Source organism: Schistocerca nitens, chromosome 1 (assembly GCF_023898315.1).
Source record: "Schistocerca nitens isolate TAMUIC-IGC-003100 chromosome 1, iqSchNite1.1, whole genome shotgun sequence".
NCBI classification, from domain to species: domain Eukaryota; kingdom Metazoa; phylum Arthropoda; class Insecta; order Orthoptera; family Acrididae; genus Schistocerca; species Schistocerca nitens.
Genome location: NC_064614.1, coordinates 3,766,115 through 3,792,893, shown reverse-complemented (window position 1 = coordinate 3,792,893; position 26,779 = coordinate 3,766,115). Strand labels below are relative to the sequence as shown.

The window sequence follows — 26,779 nt, the reverse complement described above, 5'->3', positions numbered from 1 at the left end:
ACGTAACGGCTATAAGGCAGGTGGCCATAAAGTTAAGGCTGATCAGTGTATGTCATATAAGGTCCGTGAAATAGCGTCGGCAACCTCGTTTGGTGTCTCGCATTTTACTTGGTCCCTGATAGGAAATGTCATGTCCTCGTCTCCTTGCATTGGTGACGGTGTAAAAGTGTGTATTCCGGGGAGCCTATTACCCACATATACCGCCAGTTATCTTCTGCAAGGTGTTATTTAGTAACGCCAAACTAAAGTCGTAAACACAGGTACTTTCTAAGCATGTTAAGGGTTGCGTCAGTCCTGTAAGCTTTAGTGGTGGCACCCTCAGGGAGCATAATATATTATGCCGGGAATTATTCACAATGACAGTTCTGCTTATGTAATGATAGAAACGGTCTGATTGTTACTTGTATTGCTACAGACCAAATCCAGAAACAGTGATCATTGTTCTTGGCTTTGGTCTTTAACATTTCATATGACAACCACATAATTTACATCAGGTTTTGCTCTGCCGACGCGCTGCAGCAAGCCAAGTGCGGAGTAATAAGACGTAAGAACTGCTTGGTTCTCCTGCACGAGTTCCTTCTTGGCTTGAGGTGCTTGGGCTAGTCCGTCTCGCAATGCACAGACAGCCCTGTTACTGCAATCGGTTTGCCGAAACCTTAGGCTCACCGGCTACGCATGGCTCCTTCAAGCGCTGCGGAAGTGTCGTTTGCGCAGTAACTCCTAAAACAAAAATAACAAAAAAACAAAAATGATCGCGTTACACGTCATACGGCGATGGACCAAGCAGTGGTGACGTCAGATCCAGCGAACACACTACAGTCAGCATTTGACAGGGGGCGAGGAAGGCTCACTGACGTACAGCCACTCAACGCTGCTGGAAGCGCGAGAACATCTTATTCGGAAGCTGCCTCTGAACGCTGCTACTCGAAATAAAAACACAGGAAGAAAAAGACGCACCACGAAAGAATCATCCGAATGGGACGGATATCGGTAGACGTGACGTACCGTGTGGAGAGAAACAAATGAGTAAATTTCAGAAAAAATTGGATGATTTAGTCAAGGGAAAGAGCTTCACAAATTGAACTAGTCAATAAAGAGTTGGTGCATCTCTGTCCCCATGCAAGCAATTATTCGGCTTGGCACTGACTGAGTTGTTGGATGTCCTCCAGAGGAATACCGTGCCAAATTCTGCCCAAGTGGTGCGCTAGATCGTCAAAACAGCAAGATAATGCCTGCCCGCCCGCGGCGAGACTTTCTGCTGGGTATGTTCGGGCATGCCAAACATTATCTTATCCTGAAAGTTTGCCGCATCTCTCCCTAATCGAGCATTACGGACAGATCCCTCGAACCAGCTCGAGATCTTCACGATCTAGCACTCCAAGTGGGCAGAATTTGGCACGATATCCTCAGGAAGACATCCAACAACTGTATCACTCAGTACCGAGCCGGATAACTGCTTGCATATGTCCGCCGCTCGTGGTCTCGCGGTAGCGTTCTCGCTTCCCGAGCACGGGGTCCCGGGTTCGATTCCCGGCGGGGTCAGGGATTTTCACCTGCCTCGAGATGACTGGGTGTTTGTGTTGTCCTCATCATTTCATCATCATCCAAGAAAGTGGCGAAATTGGACTGAGCAAAGGTTGGGCAACTGTACGGGCGCTGATAACCACGCAGTTGAGCGCCCCACAAACCAAACATCATCATCATCATCATGCTTGCATATGCGGCAGAGGTGGGCCAACTCGTTATTGACTTCCTCAAGTTGTGAAGCTTCTCCTCTTGAATACATTATCCAATTTTTCAATTTTTCTGAAATCTTTATCGTTTGTTTTCTGTAAATGCACATCACATCTACCGATTTCCGTCCAATTCGGATAATTCATTTATGGTGCGTCGTTTCTTTTTCCTTTTCTCGCCTTCGAGGGTATTACTAGAATGTGTCACTTTTAAAAAGCACTCCAAATGTTATAATTTCAGCATTTATTCAAGCATTTAACTAACTGCGGGAGATTAGGGTCATTGGGGCCTTCTCTTATTTCTAACGACGCATCCTTACTGAGCTAAGATTATACGGATAGTACATGAGCGGTAGAAAATAATATAGATCCTGACAGGAACCGAAGTCTAGCACATTCCGATCTATATTTTCTAATCGAAAGTAATTTATCTTCCCGAACTTGGCAAGTCTGTCGAAGGATTCTTCTGCAATTTGCATTCCCCGTCCGCGACGCGGAACAGGTGGCAGCCAGTCCGGGCAGGGAACGAGGCGGGTCAGCTGGTCTTGATTAGCGGCCGCTCGCAGCTAATAACTGCGTCCCATCCCGCCCGTAAATCAGCCGCGTCTAATAAGGCCGCCCTGCCCTATAAATCTGGAGGAAGGGCGCAATAAAAGAGGTCCGCTCAGCCCTTAATTATGTGCCGGACAGCGCCTGCCGGGGCTGCGGAGATTCGCCCTTTCCGTCAATCGCTGCGCCGTAATGGCCAGGAAATGGAACAGCCAGCCCCAGTGTGTGTGTGTGTGTGTACGTGGGGACCTCTGCGCCACTGTAGCTACTACCTCTCGCACTGTAATGACTGCTAGGCACCGGGACGCTCGGCGTACGGCAACCGCCATCAAATGTATGCGGCTGCGAACGGCCTGCAAGTTCCTTCCCACCAAAATCGAAACTCGCCACGACATATGACGTTGGTCGAGTGATGTAGTGGCACAGAAAGAAGTTGCGTTAAGGAAAGTACCGTCCGCATGTTCCTCTACATCTTCTGCTACATCGACGCTCCGCGGACACCTGAGGGTGAGTGGCGGAGGGTACTTCTGTCACCACTAACTGGTCCCCGCTGCCCTGTTGTCCTCGCGAATGGTACGTGGAAAGAATGGTTGTCGGTTAGCCTTTGTATTACACTACTGGCCATTAAAATTGCTACAACAAGAAGAAATGCAGACCATAAACGGGTATTCATTGGACAAATATATTATACTAGAACTGACAACTCATTACATTTTCACGCAATTTGGCTGCATAGATCCTGACAAATCAGTACCCAAAACAACCACCTCTGGCAGTAATAGCGGCCTTGATACGTCTGGGCATTGAGTCAAACAGAGCTTGGATGGCGTGTACAGGTACAGCTGCCCATGCAGCTTCAACACGATACCACAGTTCATCAAGAGTAGTGACTCGCGTATTGTGACGAGCCAGTTGCTCGGCCACAATTGACCAGACGTTTTCAATTGATGGGAGATCTGGAGAATGTGCTGGCCAGAGCTGCAGTCAAACATTTTCTTTATCCAGAAAGGCCCGTACAGGACCTGCAGTATGCCGTCGTACATTATTCTGCTGAAATGTAGGGTTTCGCAGGGATCGAATGAAGGGTAGAGCTACGGGCCGTAACACTTCTGAAATGTAGCGTCCACTGTTCAAAGTACCGTCAATGCGAATAAGAGGAGACCAAGGCGTGTAACCAATGGCACCCCATACCATCAAGCCAGGTGATACGCCAGTATCGCGATGACGAATACACGCTTCAAATTTGCGTTCACAGCGATGTCGCCAAACACGGATGCGACCACCATGATGCTGTAAACAGAACCTGGATTCATCCGAAAAAATGACGTTTTGCCATTCGTGCACTCAGGTTCGTCGTTGAGTACACCATCGCAGTCGCTCCTGTGTAATGCAGCATCAAGGGTAACCACAGCCATGGTCTCCGAGCTGATAGTCCATGCTGTTGCAAACGTCGTCGAACTGTTCGTGCAGATGATTGTTGTCTTGCAAACGTCCCCATCTGTTGACTCGGGGATCGAGACGTGGCTGCACGATCCGTTACAGCCATGCGGATAAGATGCCTGTCATCTCGACTGCTAGTGATACGAGGCCGTTGGGATCCAGCACGGCGTTCCGTGTTACCCTCCTGAACCCATCGATTCCATATTCTGCTAACAGTCATTGGATCTCGACCAACGCGAGCAGCAATGTCGCGATACGATAAACCGCAATCGCGATAGGCTACAATCCTATCTTTATCAAAGTCGGAAACGTGATGGTACGCATTTCTCCTCCTTACACGAGGCATCAAAACAACGTTTGACCAGGCAACGCTGTCAGCTGTTGTTTGTGTATGAGAAATCGGTTGGAAACTTTCCTCTTGTCAAGACGTTGTAGGTGTCGCCATCGGCGTCAACCTTGTGTGAATGCTCTGAGAAGCTAATCATTTGCATATCACAGTATCTTCTTCATGTCGGTTAAATTTCGCGTCTGTAGCACGTCATCTTCGTGGTGTAGCAATTTTAATGGCCAGTAGTGTAGCTCTAACTTATCGAATTTTCTTGTTGTGATCATTTCGCCAGACATATGTGGGAGGAAGTAACACGTTGTACGACTCTTCTCGGAATGTACTCTCTGGAAATTTCGACAGTAAACGTCTCCATGATAGACAACGCCTCTTTCGTAATGTCTGCCACTGGAGTTTGCTGAGCACCTCTGTAACGTTCTTACCACGACTAAAAGATCCCGTAACGAAATGCGCCGCTCTTCATTGAATCTTCTATATCTGTTCTCTCAATCCTAAACTCTAAGGTTCCCAGACTGATGAACGGCACTCAAGAATCGGTCAAACAAGCGCCTTGTAAGCCACTGAACGAATCACGTTTGCTTAACATCCTTCCTGTCGATCTCAGTAGGCTCCGGATAGAAACTCCAAGGTATTTTACGCTGGTTACTAATTCCACCAACTTGTCAACAATGGTGTAGTTGTACAGTAGTGAATTTCTTTTCTTATGTATGCGCAATATTTTACATTTACTTATGTTCACGGTTAGCTGCCAATTCCTGCACCATTCATCAGTCCTTCTGCAAATCGTTACTGTCTTCTGGCGTGTCTACTTTCTTACATGCAACCGCATCATCTGCGAACAGCCTTAAACACCTTCCGACGCATTCTACTAGGTCATTTATATAGATTGTAAAAAGTAACTGCCCTATCGCAGTGCCTTTAGGACTCGGGAATGTCGATTTTGTTCCGCAAAGAGCGACGACGTCTTTGAGCTGTATCTGCAAGGAAGTCTCGAATCCAGTCGCAAATCTGGTTCGATAGTGGGTAAGCTCGTATTTTTTCACTTAGCGGCAGTGCTGGGACTGTGTCGAATGCATTCCTCAAAGCGAGGGACACGGCATCAGCCTGAGCGCCGACGTGCTCAGCGCTGCGTATCTTACGGAGTAAAACAGTGAGCTATATTTCGCACTGTCTCTGTTGCGGAATCCGTGTTGATTTTCATACAGGAGATTGCCGTTCTCCAAAAACGTCGTTATACATGAGCATAAAACATGTTTCATAATTCCACAACAGACTGACTCCAATGATATAGGCCTGCGGCCCTTCTAGAAAACGGGAATCACCTGTGCTTTTTTCCAGTCGACAGGTTCCCTCCGTTAACTACTGCTAGAAGTGGAGCAAGTTCTTTCGCACAGTCTTTGCAGAATGTCACTGAGTCGCTGTACAAGCAGCTCCTTACTTCGCTGCTTTCAGCTGCCGGGAATGAAAATTAAACGACAGGTGGCTTTGCCTACGGGTGCGGAATGCTATCACACAAATGACGAAAACTGATTTGTGAAAATTTTATTTGCTCGGCGCAACTTGCTGCATGAGCATACGCAATGTTCAAACGCTGGCGTTAAGATTCCGTCCACAGCACGTGATCATAAAAACCATGCCTGATTAACAATTCAGAGTGTAACGCTCCAAATATATACGATTTTTTTATTCCCCACTAAAATATTGATTTCGGAAGTAAAGATGACGGTAACTGAACTTCATCCGTTGTTGAGTGACGGCAGAAGGCCAACATGTGGCAAAAAATACTTTTATTAATCCATTTGAAATATATACAGGGTGTCCCAGCTATCTTGTCCACCCAAAATATCTCTGGAACAATAACAGCTATTGGAAAACGACTTTCACCGGTATCAATGTAGGGCTGGGGCCCATGAATGTACATATTTGGAAACATTCTAAAACGAAAGCATATGTGTTTTTTAACACAAACTTGTTTTTTTAAATGGACCTCCTATATTTTTTCTTCGGCAATCCATAGCATGATAAAGCACATACACAATGGCGTTGATTGCATCGCAATATTCCCATTACATCCCGAGATATTGAGACGCGAAGTTGACGCTTGGAACACCCGACATACCCTGCTAGCGCACGTCCTGAGGCTCAGGCGTGAACCCCATGCGGCCCGTAATCGCGATGTGATTGACGTGCGTAATCACACTTCCATACTTATCAAGAGGTCCGAAACATTCAATACGGCCTGCTGCCATCCTGCATTAACGTCGTACATTCCAGCAGGTATTTATCCCATAGGCTAGGGGTGATGCGGTTCTGTAACATATCTGTGTACCGCAACGTTAGTCACAAAGTTAACTTCGCTTATCGTTAATCCGTTACTAAAAAGGTAATGCCGTTCAACGTTAAAACTTTACTTTACTGTAGATCTAGCGCAAGTGACAGTTAATCATTCACTCGTAATAGTAAAATTCATGTTGATGGTTTTAGTGAAACGAGCAAGTGGACTAAGAGTTTTTCCGTTGTTTCGGACCTCTTGATAAGTATGGAGGTGTGATTACACATGTCAATCACATCGCGATTACGGGCAGCATGGGGTTCACGCCTGAGCCTCAGGACGTGCGCTAGCAGCGCATGTCGGGTGTTTCAAGCGTCAACTTCGCGTCTCAATATCTCGGGATGTAATGGGAATATTGCGATGCAATCAACGCCATTGTGTATGTGCTTTGTCATGCTATGGATTGCTGAAGAAAAAATATAGGAGGTCCATTTAAAAAAACATAAGTTTGTGTTAAAAATCACATATGATTTCGTTTTAGAATGTTTCCAAATATGTACATTCATGGGCCCCAGCCCTACATTGATACCGGTGAAAGTCGTTTTCCAATAGCTGTTATTGTTCCAGAGATATTTTGGGTGGACAAGATAGCTGGGACACCGTGTATATAGTTCCTGTACACTGCAAAGACACCCAGCTTTGCGTTCCGGAGAACTGATGTGAATTCTGAATTGCCGAATAGAGGTCCACAACCAGCCTTTTTCTCAAGAATAAAGATAAATATCACTTTCTAATATATTCAGACTTCTGACAGTATTCACTGTGGACTGACTGGTTTATAAATGCGCCAGGACTATAGTAGTTACTACTTTTTTTACGAGGCACAGTGTGTGCAAAATTATTAAAGAATATATTGTGTTTTAAACGAGTTATCGATGGTGTGCTTTTAAAATTAACTGATGTAGAAGTGGTTATTTGCTTTCAGTGGCTTTGGACGCTTGCAGCTTTTAAATCACTGCGTGAAGCGAAGATAAACATTTATTCTTAGAACTAAAAATTTTTGTTCAGTTGTTTTGTTAGCAGCGACTGCACCGGAGGAATTTTTTTAAGTCAAGTGCTTAATCTAGGGCCAATGACTTTTATATTGGTTACTTAAATTTTCGAGAAAATTTTTATTTAGGCGTCTTACTGCGGCAGTTCATTTGAGACAAGTAAGGACTACATAATTATTGAAGTATAGCGCTTGGAATTAGAAATAATCAACAACAACATTTACGTAAATTCAAAGTCTCCTTTTGAGAAAGGGGTCCGCCAGAAGTGAGAGCTCTGACTTATTTGTTGTTCTGTTCTTCTGTCCGAAGACTGGTTTGACGTAGCTCTCGATGCCAGTCCATCCCATTCCTTGATGCCCTGTCCAGTGTCCTATCAGCAGAGTCCATTCTCTAATCGAGTTGCGCTATACATTTCTTCTGTTCCGATGTAATTCGATAATATTATCATTGATAACCCTTCACCCTGAATTTAAATTCCACGTCCATGTCGAAGGGAAACTGAGGTCCTAACGCCGCTGCAGGTTGCTCGAAGTTTGTCCCTCGACCAACATCAGGTTGCTTGCTCGGGAGTGGATTCACACAAGAACTAATTTAGTTTTGCTTTGAGGGGGAAAACTAAAAATAATGGTTATGTATAATCACATTTTGCTTGATATTCCTTGAGACAGAAAAGCTACTGTCCACAAATCAGGTCGGCTTTACAAGTCATCGCTATGCTCCGTCTTCTCTCAGTGATAGCATGAGGACCATACATAACGGGAAGTAGGCAAATTCCACATTCCTGTATTTCTGGAACACGTTCGACACGGTACATTACTGTGGACTTTTAACGTACGGAATAAGTTTCTATGTTCTCTGCCTCGTGATGACTGAGTGTTGTGTGACGTCCTTAGGTTAATTAGGTTTAAGTAGTTCTAAGTTCTAGGGGACTGATGACCATAGATGTTAAGTCCCACAGTGCTCAGAGTCATTTTAAGTTTCTATGTATGTGAGTGGCTCTACGACTTTTTTTAAGAGACAGAAACCAGTACATTTTCCCGGACGGCGCGTGTTCATCAGAGACAATCGTTTCGTCATGAGTGCTCCAAGGAAATTCTGCTTTTTTCCATGCACGGAAATAATATGACGGACAAGGTGAACAGCAGTCTGTAGCTGCGTTTTGATGACGCTGTCGTGTACAGGGTGATACCGCTGTTGAGTGACAGGAGGAGGATGCAGCATGCCTCGGACAGAATGAGGAGAAAAACTCTCCTCCATTGTTAGAATACAGTGTTAGAGGTGTTCTGCTTGTTGCAGTCACATCCATGAAATACGAGGGATATTCGGAAAGTAAGTTCCGATCTGTCGCGAAATAAAAACCACTGTCAAAATCAAAACTGTTTAGTTTGCAATAATTAGCTGCAAGTTACAGTTACTTCTTTAAATAGTCGCCGCTCCGACTTAGACATCTGCCGTAGTGTTGTACCAGCTTTTCAATAACCTCGTGATACAGGGCAGACGCCAGTGCTTCCTGCCAATTCTCTAGACTCCTCTACATCTCGTTGTCTGTGCCAAGATGCTGCCTTCATAGCCAGCGGTTCATGCGAACAGAGATGAGGCTCAGAGCGAGACAAGTACGGGCTCTGGTGTAAACACCTCCCATCGGAAACGCCGCAGGGGCAGCTTCATTGCCCCTGCAGAGTGCGGCAGAGAGTTTTCATGAAGAACGAAACGCGTGACAGTTGTGTTATGTGGGTTGTACGACATCAGGCGAAATCTCACACCAGGCTCTCATACTTGGCGAGAGACATAATTTTCTGGCCACCTTTACGTGCTCACTGTGCCCGCAGAATTGACAGGAGGGACGTCCCGCCATCGACGAGTACATTACAAACACAACCGAACACATTTGTGCAAAATTTCATCGGGTTTTGACAATGATTCCAATTTCGCGACCGATTGGAACGTACTTTCCGAACAGCCCTCATGTCTAAGCGTAACGTTGTGTTACTGATACTTATCTTCTTATAACCTGTTCTGAGGGCATTATCCATTCCATACAACTGATCGTTTGCCATATCTGGAGACTTGGATTGCTATTCCAAATGTTTTTTGTTTCTTCTTCTTGAGCCTTAATCCACTGTCCTAATGTCTCGTTAGTAGCCTTTACTGTTAGTTCAAAGTAGAGGTGGAATGGCATCCGGGATGGCTACAACCGTGCCTCACTCCCTTCTGAACTACTGCTTCCCTCTCCCCCCTTCTCTTGCCGCGGGACTGCTACGGTCGCAGGTTCGAATCCTGCCTCGGGCATGGGTGTGTGTGATGTCCTTAGGTTAGTTAGGTTTAAGTAGTTCTAAGTTCTAGGGGACTTATGACCTAAGATGTTGAGTCCCATAGTGCTCAGAGCCTTCTCTTGTCCTCCGATTCTTATATCCGTAACCTGGAGGTTGCACAAGTAATGGATAACCTTTCGAGGCGGTGTTCAGCACATAAAGTGACTTATGAATGTTTTCATCACCTATGCGGGGGCATCTTCAGAGATGAAACTCAAAGAGGCCACGAAATTTTAGGGCCGTCACTGGCTTTACAGAGAGCACCACAATTGGTAATGTCTGTATAAATCAGGGACTCCATTAGCATTCTACAGAGATTCCAGTCTTTCATCTCTGAAGATGTCGCTCTCAGACGCTGAGGAAACGAATGAATACATTAATGGACAGTAACCTCTCAGCCCAGAAGTTTCGACAGAAGTAAACGTCAACCGTGAATGCGTTCACCGCACTGCATTCGCTCCTCGTATTTTATTTCTGATAAGTTTACGGTTGCAGGGAGTGAATGTGAGTCAAGATAGTGAAAATCATCTTCTCACGATCTTTTTTTTTAGTACTTGGAAAACCAGTAACACGAGTGGCCCTCTTTTCGTCTCCATTCGGCTGGCAAGTGTTTCCGACGCCGACGCCGCCGAGTTCCGCACACACCGCCTGGCGCCCGCCCGTTCCCAGACAAGACGCCGTAATGGAATGTCAATATTGGCGGCTAATCAGCGCCTCGGCGCGTTTAATTAAGAAGGCGGCCAGCTTCCAGTGCAGCCTCCAGCGGCCGTGTCCAGCACGCCCCCGCTGCAGCTGCGGCGGCAGCCACGGCCGCATGAATTATTAAACGGCAGTCCGCGGCGAGGCGCGGCGCTGCCGGGCGCTCTTTGTTTCGCGGGAATTAATGCGGCAGACAATGGCTCCGTCCCATTGTGGCCGTCAATGTCCTTCCGCGGGGACAGCCCGGGCCGGGCCGTCCGCTGCCGGGTCAAAGGGCGGCGCAGTTAGCACCGGCCGGGGCAGGGGACGAGATAAGGGCGAAGGGCGGCCGGAACGGGAAACGGAGCTGCAGAGCTACCTTCCGACGCGCACGCTGCTCTGGGCAGTCTATTAACGTTACTCCAAAAACAAGGCGTACACAGCGCTATACGTCTGAGAAGAATAAAGTAATGCTCACGTCACTAAAGTTCCAAGTACCTCAGACCAGTTAGGAAAAACGGCTAACGCAACACATTTCTTTTTCTCTGAAAGCAGGTTTCTCCTGTTCACGATTCCACTACACCGTACTATTCCACAGTCGTTTGGCAGCATGACCCTATTTTTGAAGATAACCTCCGTTCAATGCGACGCCCTTACGCCCCCATACTGAGAGGACCAGTACGCTCGCACGGAACGACTCCGCCTGTCGACGTCGGAGCCGCCGTCCTGCTCCACCAGTAGCCTCTCCATCTCCCACGGACTGCTTCCCGCGGAGTAGGCTCTTCATTAGGCCAAATAGATGCAGGTCGGAAGCTGCGAGATCCGGGCTGTATGGTGGACGAAGGCAGTCTGCTGGCGTTTCCTGACCTCCTGTCGGCCACGAAGACGTGCGTCAGAAGTTGCGTCGTCACGCAGAAGGAGAGGTCATTCTGCATTTTTGCGGAGCGTGTCCGCACGTTGCAACATTGCTGCGTGCGGTTGGCCGGCACGCGGGACATCGAACATTTAGCGCGACCTTGTTACGATGATGACGGACGCCTCGTCCCGCAGACATTCTGCGAGTTCCTGTGAACAGCTGCGATACTCTGGCTTTCCGACAAAAGAAACTCAGCGACAACTCTGTGCTTGGACCGCACCTCCGTTAGAGATGCCCTTTTGAAGATTACGTATAGCGCCGACACGTGTCGGTACTTTCTGAAACTACGAGGCTGAAGCAGGAATATTCCACGATGCCCCACAACAGATTTTGCATTTTTTTCAGCCGAAATTGGCGAGAAAAAAATGTGTTGCTTTACTTACTAACGTTTCTCGCAATTTATTAAGTGTTGAAATTCTGAAAACCGAACTACTTAATTCCGCTTTTACCTTTTTTTCAATTTTACGTGTTCGAAGACATCTATTAAGACAAAAAAAATTTCTAGTGAAATTGGCTCTAAGAAGGCCATAGGCATATTTTAAGAAAGCGGTTTTTCATACATTCTATCTGGAAGACTAAAAACACGTCAGCATATGGATTTGGCATAATTTTCAACTTTGATTTTCATTCCGTTAAAACATTCTTTTACGCATAATTATACACAAGACCTACACAACTAAAATACTACGGTATCTTTTAAACAATTATGTATAATTATTTACAAGAAATCATCCACCAAATCCCTTGTCAAATCACTGCGTGCCACGTTAGTGCTGTTTTTCCTCGACAGGTCTTGCACTTGCTATGTTGCAGGTCAACCTTCACGCAGAAGCATTTTCTTCTTCTTTGCGGGCAGGTAAAAGAATTGAATGGTTACATTATGTTCAGTGAAATGGTTGGCTTATGTGCAGTACAGAATAACTGCTTGTTTCGTGTTTTATCCAAATAAGTGGCAGCCGATCTCCTAAGATAATGAACTGCCTAGACAAGCGAGCGAAAACATTGGACACTCGGCCATAATTTACTTTCGCTACACTATATGATCAAAAGTATCCGGAAACCCCCCAAAAGATACGTTTTTCATATTAGGTGCATTGTGCTGGCACCTGCTGCCAGATATTCCATATCACCGTCTTCAGTAGTCGTTACACATCGTGAGAGAGCAGAATGGGGCGCTCCACGGAACACACGGACCTGGAACGTGTTCAGCTGATTGGGTGTCACTTGTGTCATACGTCTGTACGCGAGATTTGCACACTCCTAAACATCCCTAGGTCCACTGTTTCGGTGTGATAGTGGAGTGGAAACGTAAAGGGACACGTGCACCATAAAAGCGTAAAGGCCGAACTCGTCTGTTGACTGACAGAGACCGCCGACAGTTGAAGAGGGTCGTAATGTGTAATAGGCAGGGATCTAACCAGACCATCACACAGGAATTCCAAACCGCAATAGAATCCAGTGCAAGTGCTATGACAGTTGGGCGGGAGGTGAGATTTCATGGTGGAGCGGCTGCTTATAAGCCACACATCACGCCGGTATATACCAAACGACGCCTCGCTTGCTGTAAGTAGTGGAAAAACCTTGTGTGAAGTGATGAATCACGGTACACAATGTGGCGATCCGATGGTAGGATGTGGGTATGGTGAATGCCCGGTGAACGTCATCTGCCAGAGTGTGTAGTGCCAACAAGAAATTCGGAGGCGGTGGTGTTAAGGTGTGGTCGTGTTTTTCATGGAGAGGGCTCGCACCCCTTGTTGTTTTTCGTGGCAGTATCACAGCACAGGCCTACATCGATGTTTTAAGCACCTACTTGTTTCCAATTGTTGAAGAGCAACTCGGGGATGGCGAATGCTTCTTTCAACACAATCGAGCACCTGTTCATAATACGCGGCCTGTGGCGGAGTGGTTTCACGACAATACCATCCCTGTAATGGACTGGCCTGCACAGAGTCCTGACCTGAATCCAATGAAACATGTTTGGGATGTTATGGAACGCCGACTTCGGGCCATGCCTCACCAGTCGTCATCGATACCTCTCCTCAGTGCAGCACTCCGTGAAGAATGGGCTGCCATTCCCCAAGAAACGTTCCAGCACCTGACTGAACGTGTGCCAGCGAGAGTAGAAGCTGTCATCAAGGCTAAGGGTGGGCCAACACCATACTGAATTCCATCATTACCGATGGAAGGCGCGACGAACTTGTATGTCATTTTCAGCCAGGTGTCCGGATACTTTTGATTACATAGTGTATTTTACTATTGATCTACTTACAACGTCACATCACCAATCTTGCTGTACTACTGTGAACATGCATTAAGATTTAACTAATGCGAGAAATTTAATTCTTAAATGATAGTCAAAGACACTTAAAGAACACACTTGTCGTTACTATACGTTTTTAATTATCGAGCCCCTGCAGAGAACTAATATCAGTAATTCCCAGCAGCGTGTGGATTTAGAGAAGCTGACGCTGATTACTTCCGCGACGGGAAGTGTCCTGAGTCGAGAGACAAGTGAGGTCCCGGCTGTCCCGGCTAGATCAGTAAGGCGTCGCCTGTCTCGTGCAACAGCACCCTGCAGGGCTGTGGAGCGCGGCTAGTCTGGTCTGCGGCTGGAGCTCGCTTACCTTGTTAAAGCCGAATGAGTCGCAAACAAAGGAAGAGCAGCACGTTGCGGTGGCAAGCGGCGACACTCACCTGCAACAGAAATAAGAAAACATCGCATAAAGCAACAGAACGGCTGCAGTGTTCAACTGCGATGTTATAAAATGTTCTAAGCCATGACATACTACGAGGGGCGTTCAACACGTAACACAACACTTTCTTTTCTAAAAGCACGTTGATTTTTTAGGGATCCTAATACACCATATTGTTGCACACTCTTTGGGCTACAAAACCGAGTTTTTCAGCACAACCTCCGTTTACGACCTTCAAGCCCGCACGATACCACCATACCGATCGACGTCGGAGCCAACGTCTTGCCGCATCAATATAATCCACCTACTGCTTCCCACGGACAGCGTCCTTTATTGGACCGATCAGATGTCGGAGAAGAACGGTCAACTGCAGTTATGTAGCTACTGTCGGGTGCGCAGACTTATGTAATGCCTCGCGTTGTCGTGGAGAAGGAAAAGTTCGTTTGCACTTTCTGGTGACGAACACGATGGAGTCGTTTTTACAGTTCCCTGAGGGCAGCACAATACATTTCGGAGCTGATTGCTACACGTTGTGGGAGGACATGAAACGGAACAACCCCTTCAGAGTTCCAGAAGACCGTCGCTATGACTTTACTCGCTGGCGACGCGGCTTTGAGCTTTTGCTTCGGAGGAGAGGCAGTATTAGCGCCACTCCACGGATTGTCGTTTCACTTCTAGTTCGAGGTGACGCACCCAAATTTCATCGCCTGTGATAATATTCGACAAAAAAACTGTCACGATCATCCTCGTAATGTGCAAGCAATTCTACACGCACGATCCTTCGTTGCTCTCTGTGGTCCTCTGTTACGAGGCGAGGAACTCTCACCTGAGCACCCCAAGTGGTGGACGTGTTTCAGCACTACCAACAGCCACGTCCAGTTGTGCGGTGAGGTTCCTGATCTGCTGATCACCTCGAATGAGAGTGTAAGCACAGGAGTCGCAGCCGTGTGCGGCCGGCCAGCACACGGCTGACTGGACAGGTTTGCGCGACCTTGTTGCGATACTGACAAGTGCCTCGCCCAACGACTCATCGTGATTTTGTTCGTTGCCAAGTCTTCACATATATACAGCTAGCGCCTATGAATATCTGCGATGCTCTGGTTCTCCGCCAAAATAGACTCAATGGTACCTCTCTGTTTGGAACTTAATGAAATTATAGGGGCTGCAGCGGGAACACCCCACGATGTCCCACAACAAACTCCATATTTTTGAACCGAAACTGGCAGAGCGAAAAAATGTGATCCATTACTTTCTGAACGCACTGCGTACATATACTAGTTTAACGTTGGATACCCCCACAGCCTTCATGGCCTCTTCCGCTTACGCTTGTCAGATATTATTTTACCGTTTGATTTACAATTTCGAGTATCGTATATTTTCAGACTTGGAAACAGTCGCTAATCACCGAGCACGCGAATAAAGGTACAATCACACAAAATGCTTTACAGTAACTTATTGCCGGCCGCGGTGGCCGTGCGGTTCTGGCGCTGCAGTCCGGAACCGCGAGGCTGCTACGGTCGCAGGTTCGAGTCCTGCCTCGGGCATGGGTGTGTGTGATGTCCTTAGGTTAGTTAGGTTTAAGTAGTTCTAAGTTCTAGGGGACTTATGACCTAAGATGTTGAGTCCCATAGTGCTCAGAGCCATTTGAACCATTTGAACCAGTAACTTATTTCTCACAATGTTTGTGGCTCTCCGCCAGATTGCCGTGGAAAGAAATATGTCGAGGAAGCTGACACGAAGAAGAGGAAGGACGACAGTAACATGCATTAAGATATCGGGCAGTTTCCAAGGCTGTAGAGGGCGTTCTAGAGGGTAAAACTATAGGGGAGGAAGGAGATCGGAACATTTCTCACAAATAAATAAGTACCTTGCGTGTAAGGTGAAGAGGTTGGTACAAGAAGGATGCGGGTAGGGCTGCTCCAAATCAGTCAGAAGGCAGATGAAATAATAAAGAAAGTGATAAGTGTTCCTCTAGGTGCGGCCGGTATGAACAACATGCGGTTCCGGCAGCCCAACAGGTGAGCTGTGATGGTGGTTTACTGCCCGCGGGCACTGAGCCAGGAGGAATCGAAAAAAAGCTGAGGCTGCCTCCGCCATACAGCAAAGCGCCATAAATGGCCGTCACAGGCTGCCGTTTGAATACGGAGTACGGACCGATCGCTGCTTCGCGTCTCGACTTTTCGGAGGTCGAGGCTCTAAGTCACCATGACCGTCGCTTCTAGAGATGTACACACCCCTCTTCAACATGCGCTCAACTAAATGATTCAGTTGACTCTCATAAAGTCAATCTCCGGTATCAATGCACACTCTAATTCTCCTGACAAAGCTTCATTGGCTCTTCTGAGGTCGTCTCGGCGTTATTTTATGAGGGCGTTACTATTCGTAATCCAAACGATCAATTCACCTTGTGTTTACTTTTTCTTCACAGACTTTGCCTTTCAACCAGCCCTGTAGCCAGAAATCTAAAGGGATAAGGTCCAGGGTCCGTGGTGATCAAGAAACCTGACCACTTCTACCGATCGATCTTCCGGGGAACGTTAGATATAAATGGATAATAATGGTGGAAGAACGTTTACAAGAACGTCTAGCTAATGGAACACCGTGACACATGGAACAATGTAGAAACGCAACAGGCCTAACCGGAGCCTACGGGCACCTATGGGCACTCAACGTCGAGTTCATCAGCGAGGCCTAATCAACTGATTGTCTGTCATACCACAACACACAGTACAGACTAAAATTCTTGAAAATGTGTCTCCGCAAAGTCATATGGGCTTCCGTCAGACCACCAATGTGAGTTACGAGTGATACTGACACCATCACGTGTCAAAGTAACGTCACAAGTAAACAGTATTAATGGGAGTACTCGGCTGTTTACTATTAGTCAGCGACAAAATTCCAACAGTCTTCCTTCATCTCCTTCTCCAAGCTATGGAATATGCTGAAAATGATAAGGACAGAGGCTGTGCATACGTACTGTCTACGATGTTCTTGTATGTGGAACACCGATACGTATAGGAATTCCGCGCATGCTTATTGAAGGACTATGATCTACAAAATGAATAATGCCTTGTACTTTATTCGAACTACACTACTGGCCATTAAAATTGCTACAACAAGAAGAAATGCAGATGATAAACGGGTATTCATTGGACAAATATATTATACTAGAACTGACATGTGATTACATTTTCACGCAATTTGGGTGCATAGATCCTGAGAAATCAGTACCCAGAACAACCAATTCTGGCCGTAATAACGGCCTTGATACGCCTGGGCATTGAGTCAAACAGACATTGGATGGCGTGTACAGGTACAGCTGCCCATGCAGCTTCAACACGATACCACAGTTCATCAAGAGTAGTGACTCGCGTATTGTGACGAGCCAGTTGCTCGGCCACCATTCACCAGACGTTTTCAGTTGGTGACAGATCTGGAGAATGTGCTCGCCAGGGCAGCAGTCGAACATTTTCTGTATCCAGAAAGGCCCGTACAGGACCTGCAACATGCGGTCGTGCATTATCCTGCTGAAATGTAGGGTTTCGCAGGGATCGAATGAAGGGTAGAGCCACGGGTCGTAACACATCTGAAATGTAACGTCCACTGTTCAAAGTGACTGTAGCACGTCATCTTCGTGGTGTAGCAATTTTAATGGCCAGTAGTGTATTAATCTGTACGTTAAGATGAAATACGACTGCCTGTCACTGCATCAGTCTCACGCAGTTACGTGGAAACACGAGTAAATACTCTTGAATCTGGTACTCTACGCTTGGGAAACCAACTACCGTATCCTCTAGAAGCACCAGTGGCTTCTCCAACACAAGTCCAGTATACACTACCGCATTGGGATACTCTCGTTTCATAAATACGTGCGCGCTTAAATAATACAGTACAACTCACAAGAAAAATCACAATCACAATGACAATTGAAGAACCGTGCGCTATCGATTCCTCACTAACAACGTGAGTCCACATCTTTGACGGTAGCTGAGCAAACTACTTCTTGGCGCCACGCGAGAGAACACGCGCGCTGCCGGCCGTGGTGAATTAACACCGAGCCGCGTTGGCTCTTGGGCACTTCCGTCTTGCCGCTAGCTGGAGGAGGAAATTCCAGAGCAGCCACAAGTCGTCATCCCGTGAGGCTGTAAGGTGACGAGTTTTTTTCAGCATTGCGATCTTTTGTGGATGGGTCTTTTTGCTACGCTCACTTGTCTGAGAAACATAAAGCTCGAATTCCAAAACGGGCTTGGTTCGCCTTTGCTGCTTTCTCAGTGGGTATACGGACAAAGCGGACAGCGGGACGCATGTGGATTTGTTTGGTGAGTATCTTGCTTGGTCCTGTAGTGTGCTTGTGCTCAGTGGTTGAGCGTACCCACTTTCAAGTGAGATGTACCAGTAGCGGTGTTATGGGGTTATTTTGCCGACGTTCAACTGCAGCACTTGCCTTTGGCGTGTATGTGTTTAACAAGCGTCTGCCACGTGAGTGTAGTACACTTGCGTGCTCAAGTTTTCTATACTTTTTTTATACGGTTGAACTGGTCTATGTTGGCCATATTTTCATATTTATGTGTGCTAGACGAGGTGAAGTGGTTTCGTTAAGCACGAGCTAGTTCAGCCAGTTGAGTCCTTCAAGCTCTAAGTTACTGGTATCCCTTTTTCGTCTGTTATTCATTTGTTTAGATATTGTTTAAATAAAAGAAATACGTGTAAATTTTATTTGCCCAATACTTGTCATTTTCTAAATTTTTTGGTGTAAAGTGGGCATCTGCTTGATGTTCACTATTTTCAGCACACTTGTTAGTGCAGTAATTGGAGCCCCATTTTCTTAACCGCTCTTATAACCTGTATTGCGCCACTTGTACTTATAGTTAGCGGATATGTCGGCTCACTGATTGAATCGGATCGATTCTTAAACTTCTCGAATGGTGCTTCTCATCAATATATCTAACGTAACTTTTCTCTATTTTAGTATTGTCTGTTTGGTATAGATTGAACCAGGGCCAACGAAGACTACAATTAATTAAATTTCATATTTCCGCACCTCCTTTAATTATGTTATTGACATCTCAATGTTTTTAAATGGTTCCTCATTTGCTTCAATACTGTTTCAATAGAGAAATCTTTTTGGTATATTACTATTACTCACTAACTAGCGTTATCATCCTTTCAATTTTTAAAGCATCATTCATCCTGTTAGCGTAAGCAAGGATTTTGTAATAAGAAGCAAATTGGAATAACTGAATTTTTATGGTATTTAATTTTAAATAATGTTTTAAAATAAATGTATTTTCTGGTGCACATGTCAAGTTTTGCTTCCTATCCACTTAGCGCTTCTAGCTCCTCGCTAGCTGCTCCATTTCAGTAAACTCAAGCACAACTTCACAACCTGCACTTCAAAACGAAAATGACAGCCGATAAATAAACCCATGGCAACTAGAGTTCCACTACATGAAATAAAATCTCTTCTCTGCAATCAGGTGTGTCTCTCTAGCCAACAAATATGTTGCACATGTTACATGGAATATGTTACTCGAATTATTCTGTATTTGCATCTCCTCCAACTGAAAAAGACGTTGCCGGCCGGAGTGGCCGTGCGGTTCTAGGCGCTGCAGTCTGGAACCGAGCGACCGCTACGGTCGCAGGTTCGAATTCTGCCTCGGGCATGGATGTGTGTGATGTCCTTAGGTTAGTTAGGTTTAATTAGTTCTAAGTCCTAGGCGACTGATGGCCTCAGAAGTTAGGTCGCATAGTGCTCAGACCCATTTGAAGCTTTTTTTTTTTTTTAAAAAAAAGAAGACTTTATTTGAGGAGCAACCTGTTGCCAACTGCAGCGATGGCCCTGTGGCCTAAGACCATTGTTCAGATCACAATATCTGTCCAAACGTAAGGCAATATTTTTCACTCTTTGGCAAGAAATTCAGTATATTATAAAGTTTACGTACTGTTACTTTAAATGAAGTAAATTTTTTGGGGGCAAAATAAAAATGTTTCAGCATGCGTACATATTAACTTTTATGTCACTTGTTCGTCTTCGGTACACTACATTTTTAGTTGTATCTCCAATACGTTTTCAAATCTTGAGTCAGGTACATTAGAATAGTAACTGATGGATGGATCAGCTGATCAGAATGACATAGCCACACATGACTCCCAAAATTCTTTGACACCTCCAAGACGTTTTTTCTTTGGGCAAGCTTTACTTATCACCACTAATTGTGAACTTTATTGTTTAAAGAAAGCCTTTCGTTTCTGAATGTTTAAAACCAACAATATCAACTATGTTGTCGTACATTTTGTCCACCACGGACTGGTTGGGAATTGAGTTTACTGGCAAATGGCTTTCGTCTAGTGTGCTCGTTGCGAACAGTTTCTCTGTTTTCTCCGATTCTGTGATGAATACCACCCGATTCACTTCGAAGACTTACTACGACAGGAAGGAAATCGAGTGCGCAAGAAACAAAGAGTGCAAGAGACGTAATTGCGTAACGCTTTTCGTTACTTTTTCCTTCACATTTTCTTGAAAACCGTTTCTGTGAGAGAAAAAACGCACTAAAAAGTTATCTGAAGGGTAAGAGTTTATGTTCTCAAGTACATTTGTAAAGTATCTTAATAATTAATTCTTGGATTTCAAGAAAACTGTTGTGTTAAGGCCGCGTTATATATGTGATAAAATTTCTTACTTTCGAGTGTTAACTGTAGCTTTTAAACGTAGAGTTATGTAAGAGGTATGCCCCCGTTTCGAAAAAGTCACAGGAGTTATTTTCGAATTGCTCTTCACTAGTATGATGATGCTCGCCGAAATCTGTGGGTCATAGGATGTGACCTCTCCTTGTACGAAGGGCAAGAGTCAGCCCCAGGCCGCAGGCACCTAACAGTTGCTAAAGCGGTTCCTGGAACCTCGCCTACTCCAGCGTTAGTGGACGGGAGGCGCCTGTCGGGCCGCGCAGACTCACTCTCGGCCGCGGGCGCTGCTTTACGGGGCGTGGCGTCGGCAGTCTGCCGTAACTCGCCCTGCCGTAATGGCACCTGCAGCCGCGTTAACAACCCGCGCGGCGCCGCCCCTAACGGCCGCGTGATACTGCCCGCCTCACTGCGGAGCACGAAGGGATGCCGCGACGCCGCCTGCCGGCTACAAGCCGCATATTACGCTCAAAGCAATGTCTGGCTCATTATCGGAGGCCGTTATGCCACGGTCAGGAGCATTGCGGCCCTATCGATGGCCATATCTGCTATCTCAAACGGCGGACAATACAAATAGCGCTCCATTAAGCAGCTGCTAAAGACATACCAGTTCTTGTTGTAGAGCCTCGAACAACACACCACAAAGATCTATCAGATATACAACACGGTTATCGCAAAACAGTATTGATTTGTGCTCTTTTCATAATCGTCAATTTGTACTAAACAATGTTTGATACAAAGTACTGTGAGAGATACAAAATTTGTTACGGTCACACGTGCACTACATACCTCACTTTCACTTATATTGTGTACTTCTAGAGCATACACTATTCGGACGTTCTGACAGAAATTAAACGCACAAGCATATTATTACGTTTTCTGTAATACTTTTAGTATAAATTCGTGGCTGTGACGACAGCACGTATCAATACGTACATTGCTGTTACTGCTTTTTCTGTTTCACAGAGCAATAATAGTGTCCTGCATGATAGTGTCACAGTTTTCAATCATCGTTTACGATTATCTCCTTTCTATATTTGTGATTCACAGTTGCATTTGTTGACACAGGCTTTCTTTTTGTTCTTCATTTCTGGCTACTCTAATTTCTCCAATTTCATTCACAATCGCAGGTTTGTTACTACTCTGAATTGTTATTTTTGGCATATTTCACATGTATCCTCCATCTAGTAGAAGTTGAGATTTCCTCCCGAGTCTTGTACCACGGTGAACCAGTCAGAATTAGTGTTCCAATCACGCTGGGTATTCTTTAAAGAAGCTTGACTTCTTAATGTCTCATTTTCGTTATGTCGATGTAAGTTTCTATTTTAATTAAATTAATTTCTGTTTTATAATTTCCGATTCCCCCTTCACTACCTTGTATTGACTACTTGTGATTTAGAAGTGACGTTTTTGAACGCACTGGAGCAACAAAATGATATCAATAACTCTGAAAGCAATGGAAAGAGTTCTACCACCAGCACCTCGACCGAACGCTACCGAACCAGTATTGCCGTGACTGTGGCATGTTTTGACTAAAGTTTCCTCGTAATTGAAGCTTATTTTCAGTATACGATAAAATTCTCGGAGGTGAAGAATAGTGCAAATAGATGAGAGCTATCTGGCACATCTCACGTTACACGAACTTTTCAGGTGGAGGCCAAAATACAGTATGCGCAGAGGATGTGCAGATTATGGCTGTCTTTCGGTGCCGGAGAAAGGTTGGATCATTAGCATTAAGGGCCAAGGGAGTATCATATCGATAGATCGCACAGAAAGTTGGGTGCAGAGCAATGACTGAAGAAGCGATGGACTCAAAAGAACAGTGTGGCAAGAAGGGTAGACCCGGATCCTTCCAGAAGAACTCTACCACTAGAAGAGCGTAGGATTGTTCGACTTGCTCTGATGAATAGACAGACGAAAACAGCTGAATACCGGATACAGTTATCACCACGAAACGCGCAAACCAGGCTGCTGGAAGCTGGGTTGAGATCTCGAATAGCCTTGCCTCATTAAGTCTCGCTTCTGCCTGCACGAAGGCGTTTTGCAGAAAGGATTTAAGAGATCCATCCCTCTTCAAGTCCTGGACCAGTATTGTAGGGAACTGCTGGATACGACAACAGGACTAATTATTTAATCGTTTAACGGAGGCTGAATGTTCCCCAGTATAAGGACAGAATGGTAACTCCCGTTGACAATACTTTCGTGACTAGAGTACCGAACGACATATTCCAGCAGGATAACTGAAGACCCCACACTTCACACCACACAAGCCTTGATAAATGTTCGGAATCCTACACTAGCCTACGCGGCCTCATGATTTGCGCCCCATACAGCATGCCTGACACGCATTGGAAAGACTTACACACAAGCTACGACATGGTCGAGAACAGAACAGTGATCCACAAAGCGTAGGACAAATTCCATTAATTCCGTCTATGATGACAAAGTTGTTAGGCCCTTACACTACCGGTTACGGTCAGCAATGACCATCTTCAGATCTGTTATAAAAAAATGTCCTAATGTAATGCAGCCATAATGGCATCGCCAAAAGATAAACATGTGCGACGATGCTAAACTGATTTGTCGATGCCACTACGAATCCCTTATATTAGATATGCCTTTACAACTGATCTGAGGATGGTCATTGCTGACTGAAATCGGTAGTCTAAGGATCTAACAATTTTGTGATCATAGGCGGGTATAAAGAAAGACCTATAGTTTTATACTAGCTTTCAGCCAGGAACCTCACGAAGTAACACTCTATGCGCTTCAGATGTTGGAAGAAATTCCTTAAGTCCACGTTCGGAGGATGTCTGCTTCCATGCTTCAAACTAATAATGATGATGATGATGGAGACCATATCCGAACAGAATGAATGTTTAATCATTTAATACCCGTTGTGTGATGAACGTCTCCACATGTGCCACGTAGAATAACTCTTTTCATTTCCATCAGTGTAAATTGTGAGGCAAGTCTCTACGATAATGTATAACGCTTTTTGTGATGTCCAGAGAGCCACACTTTCTTTATACAAGGCGTTCAGTTCCAATCACACTTCGCGGTCATCTTCAGACCTTACAACAACAGACGAAGAGAAATAATTAGGAAAGGCCAATCGGTTAAAATAAGACATAAAACCACATTTACAGAACATTCAATATAGCCGTTACTGCAATAACTCACTAAATAGCAACTTGTCATGCTAAGTGTAGTATTTTATCTCACAGACATTCTCTGATGATTTCTCCTTGTCTGTTGCGACCGGGAAACGCGGCTGAAACAGATCGCCTTATGTGAAGAAAGTGAAGTGATCTAGGCCTTATAGCTTTCATACTTTATCCGGTTGCCATGCTCCACAATTTAACCATATTACATTTCATGGAGACTTTATCTTAATTATTTAAGCAGTAAACAAAACGATCGCAGACTTCTACCGAGTTTTGACCTCTTATGTCTTAGAAACAAAAACATCCAATCTACATCTACATCCGTACTCTGTAAGCCATCGAGTGGTGCATTTTGGAGAGTACTTTGTACCGCTGCTAACCATTCCTCTTCCAGTTCCACTGGCAAATAGAGCCCATATAATAAAGTCTGTCTATGCGCTTCTGTACGAGCCCTGATTTCTCTTATCTTATTACATCGAGCGAAGTGGCGCAGTCGTTAGCACACTATATACGCGTTTAGGAGAACGACGGTTCAAATCCCAGTCCGTCACTCGTGTTCAGGTTTTCTGAGAGTAACGTAAATCGCTCCAGGCAAATGCTGGTTCCTTTGAAAGGGCACCGCCGATTTCCTTCTCCATCTTTTCGTAATCTGCGCATGTGCTTCGTCTGCAATAGCCCCGCTGACGACGGGAAGTTAAATTCTTATCTTCCCTCCTTCTTCATTCTTACCTTCGCTGTCCTCATGCAGGATGTACGTTAGAAGCAGTAGAATCGTTCTGCAGTCTGTCGCAAACGCCGGTTCTTTAAAGTTTCTCGATAGTGTTTGGGAAAAAAAGATTTTTTTTTCCTTATAAAGATTTACTTTGAGTTAATGGAGCATTTCCGTAACTCTAACGAGTTGGTAGAACCCAACGTTTAGAGATCTAGCAACATGGCTCTGAATTGCTTCGATGTCTTTCTTTAGTCCGGCCAGTTGGGGATCCCAAATGCTCAAGTACTACTCAAGAAAGAGTCGCAAATGTTTCCTGTACATGGTCTCCTTTATAGATGAGTTACACTTTCTTAGAATTCGCTTAATAAACCCGAGTAGACGATTCGCCTTCCCTGACCTCGCACTTGTTACTTTTCATTTTACTTTTACCACTTTCGCATAGATAGATAATCGAGGTGACGTCAATCAGCACATCACTAATACTGTATTCTAAAATACAGGATTATGTTTCCCACTCATCTGTACAATTATTTTTTTTTCACATTTAAGCCAAGCTGCCACTCATGGTTCCAAATAGAGATTCTACCCAAGTCAACCTGTATCCCCCTAAAGTCATCCTCCCTCCCCCCCCTGACGAAGTTTTCCCGTACCCTGAAACGTCTTCAGCAAACAGTGGCACACAGCTGTTCACGCTGTCCACCAAATCGTTTCCGTATACAGAGAAGATGACCGACCTTCTCACAAGTCCCTGGGGCGCTCTAACCTCGACTCTGATAAATACTTGCAGTCCAACACAACGTACTCGAGTCTGTTGCTTAAAACGTTTTCGAACCACTCATATATCAGAGAACTTATTAGTATGCTCGGACATTTATTAACAGTCTGCAGTGTGAAATGTTTCAAACGGTGTCCGGAAACAGGAGTATATAACCTTTCTGTTTTCCCTACATCACTTGTTCGCAGAATGTCTTGCGAGAATACAAAAAAGGCACGGGGTACCTAATAATATCGTATCGGACCTCCTTTGCATGGCCATGTCCCTTAAATGTCCGATGGGATTCATGTCGGGCGATGTGGGTGGCGAAATCATTCGCTGGAAACGTCCAGGATGTTGCTGAAACCAATCGCGAATACCTGTGGGCGGTGACATGGCGCATTGTCATCCATAAAAATTCCATCGTTGTTTGGGAACATGACGTACATTAATGGCTGCAAATGGTGTCCAAGTAGCCGAACCTAACCATTTCCAGTCAACGATTTGTCCAGACGGACCAGGAGACCCAGGCTTTTCCATACAAACACAGCCCACACAAATATGGAGCCACCACCAACTTGTACAATGCCTAGTTCACAACTTCGGTTCGTGGATTCGTGGGGTCTGTGCCACATTCGAACCGTACGGTTAGCTCTTACTCACTGAAATCGGGACTGATCTGACCAGGCCACTGTTTTCCAGTCGTTTAGGGTCCAACTGATACGGTCACGAGCCCAGGAGAGGCACTGCAGCCGATGTCGTGTTGTCAGCAGAGGCACTCGCATCACTAGTGTCATGTCATAGCCTATTAACGCCAAATTTCGCCGCAATTTCGAAACAGAGACGTTCGTCGTACGTCCCAGAACGATTTCTGTGGTTAATTCACGCAGTGTTGCTGGTCTGTTAGCACTGACTACTCTACGCAAACGACGCTGCTCTCAGTCGTTAAGTGAAGGCCGTCGGCCACTGCGTTGTCAGTGGTGAGAGGCAGTACCCTGGGCACACTCCTCACGCTGTGGATAGTGCACTACGGAATTCCGTAACGATTCTCGGAAAGGAATGTCCCAAGCGTCTAGCTCCAACTACCATTTCACCTTCAAAGTCTGTTAATGCCTCTCGTGCGGCCATAATCACGTCGGAAACTTTGTCACACGAATCAGCTGAGTACAAATGACAGGTCCGCCAATGCGCTGCTCTTTTATACCTTGTACGCGATACTATCGTCATCTGTATGTGTGCACATCGCAATGCCATCACTTTTGTCACCTCAGTGTGTGTCAAGTTTACTTTCGCACGAGCGACGCTTTCTAAATCCGTTACTGTTTTTGGATAGCTTTTAATCAGAAGAACGCCACCTTTCTTGAGCAGAGACGACGCCAGCGGGCTCCTAAGCGCCCAGACGTCACTCTTGCGCCGCCGAAACGCGTCGCGACCAGTGGGAAGGGTAAAAGGCAGCGGCCATCGCCGGGGCAGC

At 45.6% G+C, this 26,779-nt stretch overlaps 1 protein-coding gene across 1 annotated transcript in view; it reads right to left on the bottom strand.

The window, feature by feature from the left end:
* Positions 1–13,917: 13,917 nt before the first annotated feature.
* LOC126240398 (class E basic helix-loop-helix protein 22-like) overlaps positions 13,918–26,779 on the bottom strand; it is a 1,429,918-nt gene continuing 1,417,056 nt past the window's right edge. The window contains exon 7 of the mRNA XM_049947922.1: positions 13,918–13,992. Coding sequence (XP_049803879.1) covers positions 13,927–13,992 — 66 coding nt within the window. The 3' untranslated portion in view covers positions 13,918–13,926. The remainder of the gene's footprint in view (positions 13,993–26,779) is intronic.